The sequence below is a fragment of the Balaenoptera borealis genome (genome assembly GCF_965194805.1).
Source record: "Balaenoptera borealis genome assembly, chromosome: 3".
Classification (NCBI taxonomy): domain Eukaryota; kingdom Metazoa; phylum Chordata; class Mammalia; order Artiodactyla; family Balaenopteridae; genus Balaenoptera; species Balaenoptera borealis.
In genome coordinates, this window is record NC_138866.1 from 161,247,453 (window position 1) to 161,262,190 (window position 14,738).

At 42.1% G+C, this 14,738-nt stretch overlaps 1 protein-coding gene across 2 annotated transcripts in view; it reads left to right on the plus strand.

Annotated features, from left to right (window-relative positions):
• Positions 1-14,738, plus strand: part of TAF3 (TATA-box binding protein associated factor 3) — a 152,764-nt gene that overhangs the window by 100,740 nt on the left and 37,286 nt on the right. For both annotated transcript variants that reach the window (XM_082387135.1, XM_082387134.1), the window contains one exon: positions 12,352-14,162. In XM_082387135.1, the coding sequence (XP_082243261.1) occupies positions 12,352-14,162 (1,811 nt within the window). The remainder of the gene's footprint in view (positions 1-12,351; positions 14,163-14,738) is intronic.

Sequence of the window (14,738 nt, forward strand, 5' to 3'; positions counted from 1 at the left end):
CACCTCTGTTTAATTAATCAGTGTTTAGATAGTTTCTCCATTCCGTCTAAGGAGGCAGCATTGTACCTTACACTACCTCCCTGGTTGCTATTTTCTATTACTTTATCCTATTTAGTTATTTCATAGCTCTTGTCATGGATCATAGTAATACTTTTCTTTTGGCTTATTTGATACTTTTCTGATCTTTGGCACAATTGAATACTCCCTACTTGTTAAAAATTCTTATACTTGCTTATACATTCTCCTCTTCCGACTTATTGGCTAATTCCATCCCATTCTCCTTCTGCCACTACTTTACATTTTGCTGTGTCTCAAAATGTCAGTTCTCTGCTCTTCTCAGCCTGTGTGTTTCCCCATCGGCCTTTCTTAAACCCATGGCCTCAGCCACCACCGCAGGCAGGATAGCGTGCTCATTAAGAGCTTTTGCTCAGCAAACATTAAGGGCCTCCTCTGGGTTAGCTGCTGTTTTAGACACTGGGAATATAGTCCAGAAGATACAGTTCCTGCCCTCAGAAAGCTTACATTTTAGTGGGTGAGACAAAAAAATAGCTAAGCAAATAAATAAGACGATGTTAGGTAGGACTGAGTGCAGTGGAGCTAAAGCAGGGCGTGGCAGTGTTGGGGGACAGGCAGGCCGCAGGGGGCTGGGATCAGAGCAGACCTCCCTGCCAAGGGGACATTGGAGGTGTGAGTAAACTGAGAAGAGAAGCAGAGAGAAGACCTGGAGGAGGAACATTCCAGGGGATCAGCTTGGCAAGTTTGAGGAACACTGAAAGACCAGTGTGGTTTGAGAAGAGGAATGGTGAGTGAGGGCAGGGGGAGATGGTGTGAGACCTGATGGGCCACAGCGAGGGTGGGATTTTACTCTAATCGTGATGGGACAGGACAGCATCGGAGGCCCTCGAGCCGGGAAGGCTCTGGTTTAGCATTTGGAGTTGGAGAGAGTCAGTTCCAGCCTCATCCGACCCGTGGCCTTGATAGAACAGACAGCTGTCATATTTAGCCTTTTCTTAGTCAAAACTATTTCTTTGCGAAGTCACACAAGTGCAGTATTGTAATGACATTCATCCCTGAGGTGTTGGGCCTTCCTGACACGCCTTTTACCAAAGAAAATTTAAATGAAGTTCCAAGTCATTTCAGTGTTAAAAATCAGTACCTTTTGCTTTTGCTTTTTAAGAATTTTTTAATCCGTATCTCACGTGTGTGGTAACTTTCTCTTACTCATAGACTGGTTAACCTCCGTGCTCCTCCCCCTCCTCCCTATCCATGCCAGGAAAGAGTTGATTGTAATTTCATAGCATTTTCTAGTAATTTTTATGCTGTTGTGAATTGCTTGTTTTGTGGCTTGTATGAGGATGGATTCTTAGGGTGTTTTTTTGTTTATTTTGAGTCACCAAAGTTTGAGAGGCCAGCAGCAGATTTTACAGGCTGTCTTGTAAATACGAGGATCTTTGGAGTTAATAGAGTGAGGCAAGGATAGACACATAAAAATCCGAAGCTTAAATATTGAATTTCTTTCCCCCTATTAAATTTACCATTTGGTACTGAACTAATGTTTCTCTTACCATTTCAAACGAGAGTCATCCGAAATTTGGTCTTCTTTCTAATCTTGCTTTGATAACAGCCATTGTGTAATTATACCGAGCTTTCTTTTGAAATGATTTTGCTAAGATCTCTAGGATTATACGTGTGTAGTTGGGGGAAGCTCACTGCTGGAGCAGCTCCTCTGGGGGCCGGGCTCGGCGGCCGGGGTGGGCGGGGCTGCTGGTTGGGTGGAGGACGGTGGCAACGGAGGGTCTCGGCTGCTGCTGCCGCCTCTGACACCAACTTCTGTCTGAACAGTTTTCAAAATGATTTCACGTTGAGCTCGTGCTGACTGCGCACGATAACCCTGGGGAGTAGGTGGGGCTGGCATTATTTTGTGTGTGTGCGGATAAAGAATCTCGTGCGCATCGTCGCAAAGGAACGTGGAACCAGGGTCGTCTCGCAGTCCATTGCTGTTCACGCTGTAATGAAACGCTGCCTCAGTAATAATGTGTGGCTTGGAGTAGAGCCTGCTCCTAATCACTGTCCCCAACGCATAGGTCACGGGGCAAGTTAGTCTCATAGAAAGGACTGTACGCACGATCTAGTTGATGGGGGGCAGGTCTTATGTAAGTGGGCACAAGAAGGGGAGGAAAATGGAGAGCCTGGGCGACAGCCAAGCTACCACTTACCTGAGCCATTCCCTCTGAGTCGCAGTTTGCAAGTTCTCGTGGGTCTTCGTGGACCCTTGGATTTCAGGTGTGTCCAGTTTAATGTTACTTTAATAACTAAAACAATTTCTCTGTATTATATAGTAAGGAGCATAGTAAACATTTAATAATAATTTGGAACGGCTATCATATTTCACTGATCTTAAGACACCATCAGTCATAAGAAGCACCATTCTTTTATGTACCACTAGGGGAAAAAAAAAACATGCTGCCAATTAGTCTTATCATACAGATGTTTCTTTTTAACTGCATAGAACTGAAGAAGAATATTTCTTCTTCAAATTTTTTAATTGTTTGTTGACTGAAACACTGGTGTCCAGTCAGTCATGCTACCAGGAATGACGGTCAGGTTCACCCATGGGCAGGCAGTGACTTCTCCATCACTACTGTCCCTCATCCAATAGAGACAAGAAGATGCTACTGATTATTCTAAAAATAGCAATTCAGAGATATACACTTATTCATATTTTGACAACTTAGAATCAGAAAAAATATGGTAAAATAGTTTTTCTTACTTTTCTAATAGTAATGCTGCTGAAGGAAATATTGATTATTAGCCATGGATGATTGCTTTGCAGCCCAGGGAAAACATGGTTAGTGAAGCTTAGTTGGGGAAATAGATTTTAAAAATGCACTAACAATCAAGCAGTTACAAATTGCAACTCATGTTGGAGATAAGGCGTGACCAGGGGATGCTTCTTTGAGAAGTGCTTAAGCTTAAGACTTAAAGGGTGAGAGACCAGCATGGAAGTAACAAAGGGAAGAGTGTTGCTAGTGGAGAGGAGCGGAATATGTGGGTAGAAAGACCCTGAGAAGGGAAGGAACTGGGTATGTTCCAGAAAGTCGAAGAATGATCATGTGGCTTGAGCAGATTGTTCTGCACATAGCTGCTTCTTTGAATTTAAACTAAAATACGTCCCAGTTTGGATTTGGGAAACTGTCTTGCCAGGTATAATCACAGTGTTATAGTTCATAAGGCACTTTTCATCTTCTTATTAAATACCTTCTGAGGACTGGAATTACTTTTCAAGTAAAATCTTTTCTTTTAAATCAGTTGTTCATAAAAATATTTGACGTTGACGGGTTTGTGTCCATTTAATTATACGTAGCCGACCCTCATTATGCGCTGATTCTGTGTTTGTGATTCCGCCTGCTGGCTGGAATGTACTTGTAACCCCCAGATCAGTGCACACACGGTGCTTCCACAGTCATTCACGGACAGGCGCAGGGGGGCAGGAAATTTGAGTTGTGCACATTTCTAGCTGAGTCTAAACAAAGTGACACTCTGCCTTCTTATTTCAGCTCAGACTGTCGACAGGTGTATTTTCAGTCTATTTGTTGCCATGCTTTTTGCATTTATTGCTTTTTTGGGTGATTCTGCTATCTAAAGTGCCCCCCAAGTGTGACGCTGGCTGGTGTTCCCAGGTGCGAGAGGGCTTGATGTGCCTTAATGGAAAGAATAGAGCAGCTCCGTGCAGTACTGTTGGCCGTGAGTTCACTGTGAATGAATCAACAGTATATATTAAATGAGATGTCTTTAAACAGAAACACACATAAAACAAGATTCTGTATTGATCTGCTGACGAAAATGTTGTGACCAAAGCCTCATAGGAACCTAACCTTGTATTTCCTTTGGGAGCAGCGGTTTTCACTGACTGAGTGTTTGCAGCCCCTTTGTAGAACATAATCACCCCAAATAACATGAATCCACTGTACCTGTACATGTGAACACATGGTTAACATGTTGCTGTGTAGCAAGCCACCCCAAAGATTAGTAGCTTAAAACAGCAACTGTTTACTGGCTCATAATCCTGGGAGTTGGCATTTGGGGTTGGCTCAGCGGTGCAGTCCTTTTGCTGGGTCTGGCTGGGCTCGGTTGGACATTTGCCATCAGCTAGTAATCGATGGCGTCACTCATACGTCTGACGGTTTGACTGGGGCTCTGAGCCACGCATTTCTCATCACCCAGGAGGCTAACCCGGGCACTGGGGTGGTTGCAAGTCTCCCATGAGCAGCAGGAGGGCAAGCCCCAGTCTGCACGTGGTTTTCCAGCCTGTGCTTGTGTTGCATTTGCCAACTCTGACCCATCAGCCAAAGCAAGTTACCCGGCCACCCAAATCAAGTAGGCTCCACCTCTTGCCGAGATCTGGTGGAAAGGGCATCGATGCAGGGAGGAAAAGGATTCCTCTTACTGTTACTCAAAAGCCAGAGAGGTAGTACTAGCTGTTAACCCGAATGGGCATAAAAGGAAAGGAAAGTTCAGAAAGATTAAGCAACCACACAGCCAGTAATTGGCAAAGGCGGGTCACACATGTCTGCATGGTGGCAAAGTTTTTATTCTTTCTCTACTGCTTTGCCTTCTGATAGACGAATGGCTAATTTGCCTAGTTTGTCTAGTTCTGGGGAGGAAAAAACAGCAGTAAGATTAGTCTCATCAATACAAGAGAGAAACAACTGTCATTGTCTGTCTTGGAAAAGAAACCGTATCCTATGTGCAGTCTTACTGCTGTGGTGAGTTTAAGAACATCATGGTGGTAGTGATTTGTGAATGTGTGGGGCTCGATCATGAATTTGATTTGCACAAAGGGCTTACATCCTGGATATGGAATCTTAGTTGTAATAGAATTTATTCTGAAAGACTTAAAGGAAGATGATTAAAATATTAGAGATATTGACATTGTCTGAAGAGATCTCCTTGTATTTATTTCTTTTAAAAAATCCACAATATTACCATAGCCAGACCCTATTATGCTATTGTAATCATAGTTGAACTAAGAAGGGTGATTAACGATAGCAATTTATTGTGTCTGAGGAGGAGAGAAAATAGGAGATGTTGTTGTTATCATAAATCATATCGTAAATAACCAAAAAGAAGCACTCAGAATGCTCGTGTAGTATCAGCAGCCAGCCCTTTCAGGCACGCCAGCCCAGGATGTAGCCATAGAAACCCCAAAGTCATACTGTTATCTTAGCCTTGCTGCAGTTATGTGATACAACAGTATTAACATATAGATTAGGCCATTTATAATACTAGGTGTCATTTCAGGTTGGCTTGCTTATATAGCATTTTAGTTTTTTATTGTGCAGAATGTTAGTGAAATAGTGCTTTTCTGCAGGTCAGTGTATATATAGGTATTTATAACACATCAGCTTCACTCTGCTATTAATTTATTGTGTTATTGATTGGTTGTACTGTATGAATTGTCAGTGCCTAATTGTCTTGTCTTTGCTAGTCATTTCATTTTTTTAAGTAAATAGGTTTGTTTAGAAAATACCTACCCACTTATACATGTTGAGTTGTGTTTCAAGGGTCTAATTTCAGTCCCATTATAGACAGGACAATTTTTAAAATATTTTATGAGGGCATGTAGATGGGATTCGAAAAGAATTTTTGGCCTCATTTGGAACTAAGAGATAAAATGTTGGAATGGGTTGTTTTAATATTGCTGCTCTTCCTGCATTTCCCAGGCATCCAGTGTCTGCCTGTCACGCTCCAGCTGCCCTAGACACGCCCCCCAACAGCAGCAGCCCACCCGAGCCTCCCCCTCTCGGCAGCACCCTGGGTTCCAGACCCTCTCCATCCTCAGCATTCTGTCAGATTACTTCACTGAAGTACCATTTACTCAGAGTCTCCTTACCTCAAAAAGTAAGATAGAATCATTCATGTGTCAGCTTTACAGTCTTAAAAATATTTTGGCAGCAACATCTTAAAGATACTGCCCTTATCCAAGACATAAATCAAGTGGTCAGAATGCCAAGCACTGTAGCATGTGGTCAGTGAGATATTTAGGGGCAGAAAGAACTCTGTCCTGCCCTTTAGATCATCGCCCTGCATGTGGAGATGGCCCTAATATTAGAGACCTTCAGTTCTTCGAAGCAGGAGTCAGATGTCAATACTTGTGTGTGTGTGTGTATTTTTTTTTTACTTCTATTTTTTAAATTTTTCATTGGAGTATAGTTGATTTACAATGTTGTGTTAGTTTCAGGTGTACAGCAAAGTGATTCAGTTATACATATACATATATCTACTCATTTTTTTGTTTTTTAGATTCTTTTCCCATATAGGCCATTACAGAGCATTGAGTAGAGTTCCCTGTGCTCTACAGCAGGTTCTTATCAGTTATTTATTTTCTATATAGTAGTGTGTATATGTCAGTCCCAATCTCCCAGTTTGTCCCTTCCCACCCTCCCACCCCCCAGTACTTCTATTTTGCAGATGGGAAAACTTAGGTCTGAGAGAGTAAATGGGCTGTGCTAGGTCGAACTGTGGCTCTGGTAACAGACCCCAGATATAGTTTCCATCCACTTCCTCTCTAGTTAACCTTGGGATTTCTGTCCTCGTATCCCTGGATGTGGCTACGTATGTACCTTGTACCGATCCTTGCCACAGCACTTGAACTGATGGCCACAAAATGTAGTTGATTCTTCAGGATAGGAAGTCATGTCTTATTTGACTGTACGTTCCTAGGATCTAACATGGTGCTCCCTGCACTGGTGTTCACCAGGCACTTGGTAGGTGAACGAATGCTTGAATGATGAGTCAGGAGTAAATGAATGAATGTAAGTAGTATGGAGTCACTTCAAGTAATTGGTTGTAATAAACATACCTAATATAGAAAGATGTTTTTTGAAAAATGTGCATTTTAAATGAATCCTTTCATCTCTGTTATAAAAACATCAGTGTGCATAAACTAATAAGACAGTAGGAAAGTTCATGTCATCGTTGCTAGAAATTAATTTCTGCATGTGTATTTCCAAAAAATTACAGGAAATCTAGTTTTAAATACATTTAATTTTTGGTGAAATATATGCAGATAGCATTTTATTGTCCCTACAGAGTTCAGTAGCACAAGTATATTTTCTGCTTAAGATCATGAATCTGTGTAGTTAATGAGATAAAAAGCTTTCATGCCTTTGCAATTTCCTTTTTTTCCTAATGTCCATGAGCTTTTTAGATTATAGTGTTTCTTTAAAGGCATTTATTATTCTAGTTAAAAAGATTTTTTTAAAAGATATTTTATTCTAAGTCAATATTTATAGTAGCTCAGAACTAACCCCTAAAAATCCTTTTGGTGTGTTCAGACCATATTGCCTTGTTTCGGTTTTGTTCGATAAGTTTGGTAAAGAAGTGCATTTTGCTCATTACTCCTCCGGGAAATGTAGGGAGTGTGGATTATTTATTTGTGTCATTAATGAAGGAAAATTGGAATGGGGTTTGTATTGTCTCCCCCCACTCCTCTCAGTATTTGTGAAGTTTTAAAAAAAGATGGACCTGGGACTTCCCTGGCAGTCCAGTGGTTAAGACTTTGCCTTCCAGTGCAGTGGGGGGAGGTTCAGTCCCTGGTCGGGGAGCTAAGATCCCACATGCCTCGCGGCCAAAACACCAAAACATAAACCAGAGGCAATATTGTAACAAATTCAATAAAAACTTTAAAATTGGTACACATCAAAAAAAAATCTTTAAAAAAATAAACATATTTAAACAGTAGAAAATAAGTTCTTAGTTCTCTGGAAATAAAAAAATCTTTAAAATACTCCTCATATTGTAACATCACTCTTTTGACTTTCGAGCACAGCTTTTATTTTTGTGTCTGTATTTGTGTTAAATTAGAAAGAGCTTGTGACTCAAAAAAATTTTTATACTATTTTTTTACACCTTTATATAATAACATGTCAAAAGATCAAGTATCTTGTAATATTAAACTTCTGTTAACCAAATTATGTGCTATTTTATAGTAAAACTGTTTTCATGGATAAGTATAGGAAAATGCTAAAAACCATTTTTAGGATATTTTACAGATTTTTGGTGAATCATGCTCATTATACACATACACACAAGGAATACTTCATTGCTGTTCACCTGTAATCAAACTGAGATTAACCTTCAGGTGGGAGTTTGGGTGATGGTAAAGAATAAACCATTCAGTAGCCATCACATATTTATCTTACTCCAAACTCTTAGAACACAGAATTAAAATAACTCATGTAATAGAAAGCCAGACACTCGTTATGCAAAATCACCAATTAAGTCTGTGTTTGAGCAAGCATAAGCTAGATCAGTTATATTCATTTGTTTGCATTTTGTAATATTTTAAAAATAAAAATATATTCACTCAAGTGGAAAACTTTAATACTGCGGAGAATGGATTAATAAGCGTGGTACATTTTTACAACAGTGGAAATGAATGCACTACAGCTACCTGAATGGACATAGGTGATGCTCAGAAACATAATGTTAGGGGCAAAAAAGCTGAAGAACATTGTAGTATGATACCACGTGTATGAAGTTCAAAAACAAGTCACTACATACAAATGTGGTAAAACTGTACAGGACACAAAGAAAGGACAGATATAAAAAGATGAGTAGTTACCTGGGGATGGGGGTGGGAGTGGAGAGAGGAGAGGATGAATCAGAAAGGAACCGAGGGGAGGTGTGATGATGATGCTAATGCTGTCTTCCGGAAGTCGGAAGTCGACAGCTGTTCTACAGGCATCCATTCATTATTATGCTTTATGCCTTACATGCACATCACTTCTGCGCTCTGCAATGTACCAGATAATTTCTAATTCAGAAAATTGTTTTAAATATTTTCACACTTTAAACATTTCACACCTGTTCTTATTAAAGCTTAAGGCTTTCTCTTCCAGCAGAATTCCCTTTTCATTTTGATTAATTTTGATGCTGCAATTGAAGCTTCCTTATAAAATCTTTAAGCGTAAAAAAATTGTAAATTAAAAATAAACATTTGTATATTTAAGTATTCCTAAAATCAGCTCTTGGGCTTCCCTGGTGGCGCAGTGGTTGAGAGTCTGCCTGCCAATGCAGGGGACACGGGTTCGAGCCCTGGTCTGGGAAGATCCCACATGCCGCGGAGCGACTAGGCCCGTGAGCCACAGCTACTGAGCCTGCGCGTCTGGAGCCTGTGCTCCGCAACAAGAGAGGCCGCGATAGTGAGAGGCCCGCGCACCGCGATGAGGAGTGGCCCCCGCTTGCCGCAACTGGAGAGGGCCCTGGCACAGAAACGAAGACCCAACACAGCCATAAATAAATAAATAAATAATAAAATAAAATCAGCTCTTGTAATAGTTTATTTTTATAATTCATTTATATTCCTCTAAACCACATAAAGCTTCTAGAGGCATACAAGTTAACAGCAGGGACTTGAAATAAACAAACAAAAAAAAAGAAACCATAAAAATAAAATAACAGAAATGGAGTAATCCCTCCTAGCTTGTGGAGACCGCTTTGAATTAAGCTTTATGTTAAATTTTTCTCACTTAAATGTAAGCAACAACCATTAATTTTTAAAATATTTTTCTGAGGTACTTGAGCTCCAAATTCTAAATGAACCAGTCTGTTTTCTAAAGTATTTGCTGGAAAAACAGTCCAGTTTTCCATAGCCCAGTGTGACACACATCCTGCAGTTCAAATGCCTATGTGGTAGTCACCTTGCCAGTTCCAATTTGATAGAATTACACACTGGCAAAGTAGTACAGTCTTTAACACGATGCGTAGAAACCCAGTGCTGAGTTGAGCTAACAGTAGCGATGGGGAAAACACATGAAAGGAAACAGAATAGAAAACAGTTCACAATTCTGATCTGGAGAAAGAGGGGAAAGTACAATAGCAGCCTGGAGTGATGTTTCTCACTTAGGTGACTGGATGGATGACAGTATTATTCTCGAGTAATGGTAGCAATTATTGTGTCTCCAGTTTGTCTTGTCCTCTGTAGTTTACAAAGCGCTTTCACGAACATTACGTCTTCCCCCCTTAGTGCTCCTGTTGGAGGGACTTCCGCTGTGAGCCTTTGTTCTCGCTGCCCTCGTAAGCGTTTGACTTTGTTCCTGAGTCCTCCCCTTGAAAACCGTTACCCCCTTGATCTCTTTGACATCTCCTGATTTCTCTAGTGCCTCCTCTTCTCTTTATCCTTAGAATATCTAAACCTGACTACCCTGATTGCTCCCTTGCTGACATTATCCATTATTGTGATTTCATTGAGCACAGCAAAGATTTCTCTAACACCCTGTCCGGTTTTCTGAACTTTAGTGTATCTCAAGGATTGAGCTAATTCATAATCATCTTCCTTCTCTATTTCTTTACTTCCTGTTTATATGAATGACTGCATTTCTCACTCACCAGGGCTCAAAGCCTCAAACCTGTGTTTGAATCCTTCCTCCACTCTTATACCTAATCACTTATCAGATTCTGTTCATTCTGTCTTCAGAATATCATCTGCCTCTTACTCGATACCGCTCTTCTAGTTCAGACCCTTCTTGTCACTTCCCTACATCATTTCATAACCCCTAACCTGTCACCTCTCCATTAGGATCCATTGCCTCCCATCCATCATATATGTTCCTGCCAGCGTAATTTTGCTAACATACACTCCAGTCATTTTTGTCCCTTGTCTAAAAATCTTTACAAGGTCTAAACTACCACTAGAATAAAGATCATGTTTGTTTTTCTGGAATTCAAAATTTCTAGGATCTGGATGTAAGCTTGCTAAACTTACTTTCTCCTATTTCCCATCTTGCACCCTACCTTCCAGACAAATTATTCCCTGGTTCTTATACAACTTCTTATGTGCACCCCTCCATCTCTGTGTCACCTGTTCCTACATCCTGTACTTCACCATTATCAATCTCCAAATATCCAAAATGCTACCTGAGTAGTCAAGTCTGTCCCAGATCTTTGACATTTAGGTATTCTGTTTCTCCTTTGAACTGCTATGGCACTTTCTCTCTCTTATGGTACTAATCACTTTCTATGTGCTAGACATCTACACGGCGACTCCTGCTGAACTGTAAGCTCTTTTAGGTCGTGGTTTATTTCTGACTTATTCTGTAGCTCTTTCAGCCTTTATCATCGTGCATTACACATGGTAGATGCTTAGTTAATATGTGTGGAGAGAAATAATCTGACCCCACAGCAACTCAGTCAAGTGGGCAGGGCAAGTAATGTTAGCCCCTTTTGAGAGGTCAGAAGACAGCCTCAAGGAGGTTAAGAGATTGCCTTAGGCCTGTTGCTTTGTGATGCCTGAACGCCTGCTGAAACACCGTCTTTCTAATGCCAAGCCGATGTGTCCTTCATGTCACCACACTGCTTCTCAAAGTGGCTGTCCTCAAGCCCGCGGAATAGAAGACATAAATAGCGTATGAATTGTGTCCAGCTTGGAGATTTACATTTTCCAAACTCCAAGAATTAAAATATGTTATGAAGGTTCTTTTAAAAAGTATTCTTTTCTGTCATTTCTGAGGAAAGTAGTCATATAATAACCCATCTCTTGATTCTTTAAAATACTTATTTTTTAAATTTATTTATTTATTTTCCTTATTTTTTTGGCTGCGTCAGGTCTTACGGCACACGGAATCTTCGTTGAGGCATGCAGGATCTTTCATTACGGCGTGTGGTCTCTTTGTTGCAGCACACGGGCGTCTCTCTGGTTGTGGTGTGAGGGTTTTCTCTCTCTAGTTGAGGAGTGTGGGCTCCAGCGCGCATGGGCTCTGTAGTTTGCAGCACGCGGGCTCTCTCACTGAGACACGCGAGCTCAGTAATAGTGGCGCGTGGGCTTAGTTGCTGTGCGGCGTGTGGATCTTAGTTCCCTGACCAGGGATCGAACCCGCATCCCCTGCATTGGTAGGTGGATTCTATACCACTAGACCACCGGGGAAGTCCCCCATCTCTTGGTTTTTAGAGGTAGGTGTGGGTGTGTGGGTGGGTGTGTGTGTGTGTGTACACACGTGTACGTAAGAGGAGGGGGAAAACAGAAAGGCAGTATTTAGTCAAGTAAGGAAAAGAATTAATTAAGGAAGCAGAGGGCAAACAGGAAATCCTTAGCAAACTCCAGATCCTGCATTTAGGGCCACACCACTAGAAAGGAAAACGGTTTGTATATCTCCTGTCACTGGTTGTCACTCTTCAAAGCATGACAACATGCAAGTTTGGAAGGTTCTAGAAAACTTACCACTTTACTCTCTAACAACTGTCAATAATTTCCTTTCTTTCTTAGAAATCATGTTTGAAGCATTGTTTTTATTTCTTAGGTTTTATATATATGTATATTCTAATAACACTTCATTTTTCTGCCTTTACCAGAAGAAGAAGAAGAGCAGGTGCCCACCGATGGGGGCACATCAGCAGAAGCCATGCAGGTTCCCTTGGAAGAAGATGATGAACTGGAAGAGGAGGAAATTATCAATGATGAGAACTTCTTGGGTAAGAGACCGCTGGACAGTCCAGAAGCTGAAGAAATGCCCACGATGAAGCGGCCACGCCTGCTAAGCACTAAAGGGGACGCCCTGGACGTGGTGTTACTGGAGGCTCGAGAGCCACTCAGCTCAATAAACCCACAGAAGATCCCACCAATGCTGTCCCCCGTCCACGTCCAGGACAGCACGGACCTAGCTCCTCCGTCACCAGAGCCGCCAATGTTAGCTCCAGTGGCAAAATCACAGCTGCCAACCGCAAAACCGTTGGAAGCAAGGTCGTTTACACCTAAAACAAAGACTAAAACCAGTTCTCCAGGGCAGAAGACTAAATCACCCAAAATGACTCCGTCACCAGCAACGGTCGGAAGTCCTATTCGGTCTCCAAAAACCATATCCAAAGAAAAGAAGTCTCCTGGACGTTCGAAGAGCCCCAAAAGCCCCAAGAGTCCCAAGGTCATCACTCACATTCCCCAAGTACCCATCAGACCCGACACCCCTAACAGGACTCCTTCAGCTACAATAAGTGAAAAAATTAGTAAAGAGACCATTCAGGTGAAACAAATACAAACAGCCCCCGATGCTGGGAAACTGAACCATGAGAATCAGCCGAAAAAGGCCGTCGTGACCGATAAGACCATCGACGACTCTATTGATGCCGTGATTGCACGGGCTTGTGCTGAACGGGAGCCAGACCCTTTCGAGTTTTCTTCCGGATCCGAGTCAGAAGGAGACATTTTTACCAGTCCTAAGAGGATTTCAGGTTCAGAATGTGCTACCCCAAAAGCTTCCACTTCCTCCAGCAACTTCCCCAAGTCCGGGTCCACCCCTCTCCCTCTTTCAGGCGGAACTTCAAGTTCTGACAATTCCTGGACGATGGACGCATCCATCGACGAGGTGGTCCGGAAAGCCAAGATGGGGACCCCTCCCAGCGTACCCCCCAGCTTCCCTTACATCTCCTCCCCTTCAGTCTCTCCTCCCACCCCTGAGCCGCTGCACAAGGTATATGAGGAGAAACCCAAAGTGCCGGCCTCCACGGACATCAAAAAGAAGCTGAAAAAGGAAATGAAGACGAAGACGAAAAAGAAAGAGAAGCAGAGAGATAAGGAGAGGGACAGGGACAAAAGCAAGGAGAGAAGCAAAGAGAAGGAGAAAGGGAAGGAGACCAGCAGGGAAGCCAGGTACCCCTGGCAGGACTTTCTCAAAGACGGAGAGGCAGGTCCCTTCAGGTGTAAGACAAAAGAGCCTGAAGACGTGGATCCAAAAGCGAGGTTGAAAGATGGAATGGTGAGAAAGGAAAAGGAGAAGCACAAAGACAAGAAGAAAGATAGAGAAAAAGGCAAAAAGGATAAAGAGAAGCGGGACAAAGAGAAAGCGAAAGAGAAAGGCCGAGAAGAGAAGCTGAAGGCTGCCCCAGCCCCCCTGGTCCTGCCCCCCAAGGACATGGCGCTGCCCCTGTTCAGCCCCGCGGCGGCCGTGAGGATCCCAGCCATGCTGCCCTCCTTGACACCCATGCTTCCCGAGAAGCTGTTCGAAGAGAAAGAGAAGCCCAAGGAGAAAGAAAGGAAAAAGGACAAAAAGGAGAAGAAGAAAAAGAAAGAGAGAGAGAAGGAGAAGGAGAAGAAGGAGAAGGAGAGGGAGAAGGAGAAGCGAGAGAGAGAGAAGAGGGAGAAAGAGAAGGAGAAACACAAGCATGAGAAAGTAAGCACTTTATCCTTGGGGGCCCTGTCTGATCCAAGTTCTGTTGAAAGTGCAGGTGAACAAAGCCAGCAATTGTCTGTCTTTTTCGGATGTAAATCACCCACAGCTTAACTGGAAACACGTTTGTAATGCGTTTACAAAATTTAATTTTAATTCTCAAACCCATAAACTTGCCATCAACCCCCCAATACACTGGAAAACGTTAAAAATTCATAGGCCAAGAGCAATCTAATCACAGACCATCAACTCTCTGTTAACCACACTAATCTCTGGCAGTTTGAAAAGATCTGTAATCTTCAACTGTGAATAATATTTTTGTAATTATCAAGTCTGCAGCATACTAATTTGTACCCAAATATTAGATACCCAGAAAAGGCAGCACCCAGTTTTCTAAGAGCAGGTAAAACCATGGCGCTGTCCTAAGAGGACCGCAAGGCCCCTGGAGTCCTTGCTCACTGACTCAGTTTTGTTTGGTGAGCCATTTTTGCAAGTATTTAAGGTTATGCCTGTCTTCTACATTCTGTAGCATCTCTTATCCTTCTATTTTCTGCTTTATTTTTTTTTTAACAGGATTTT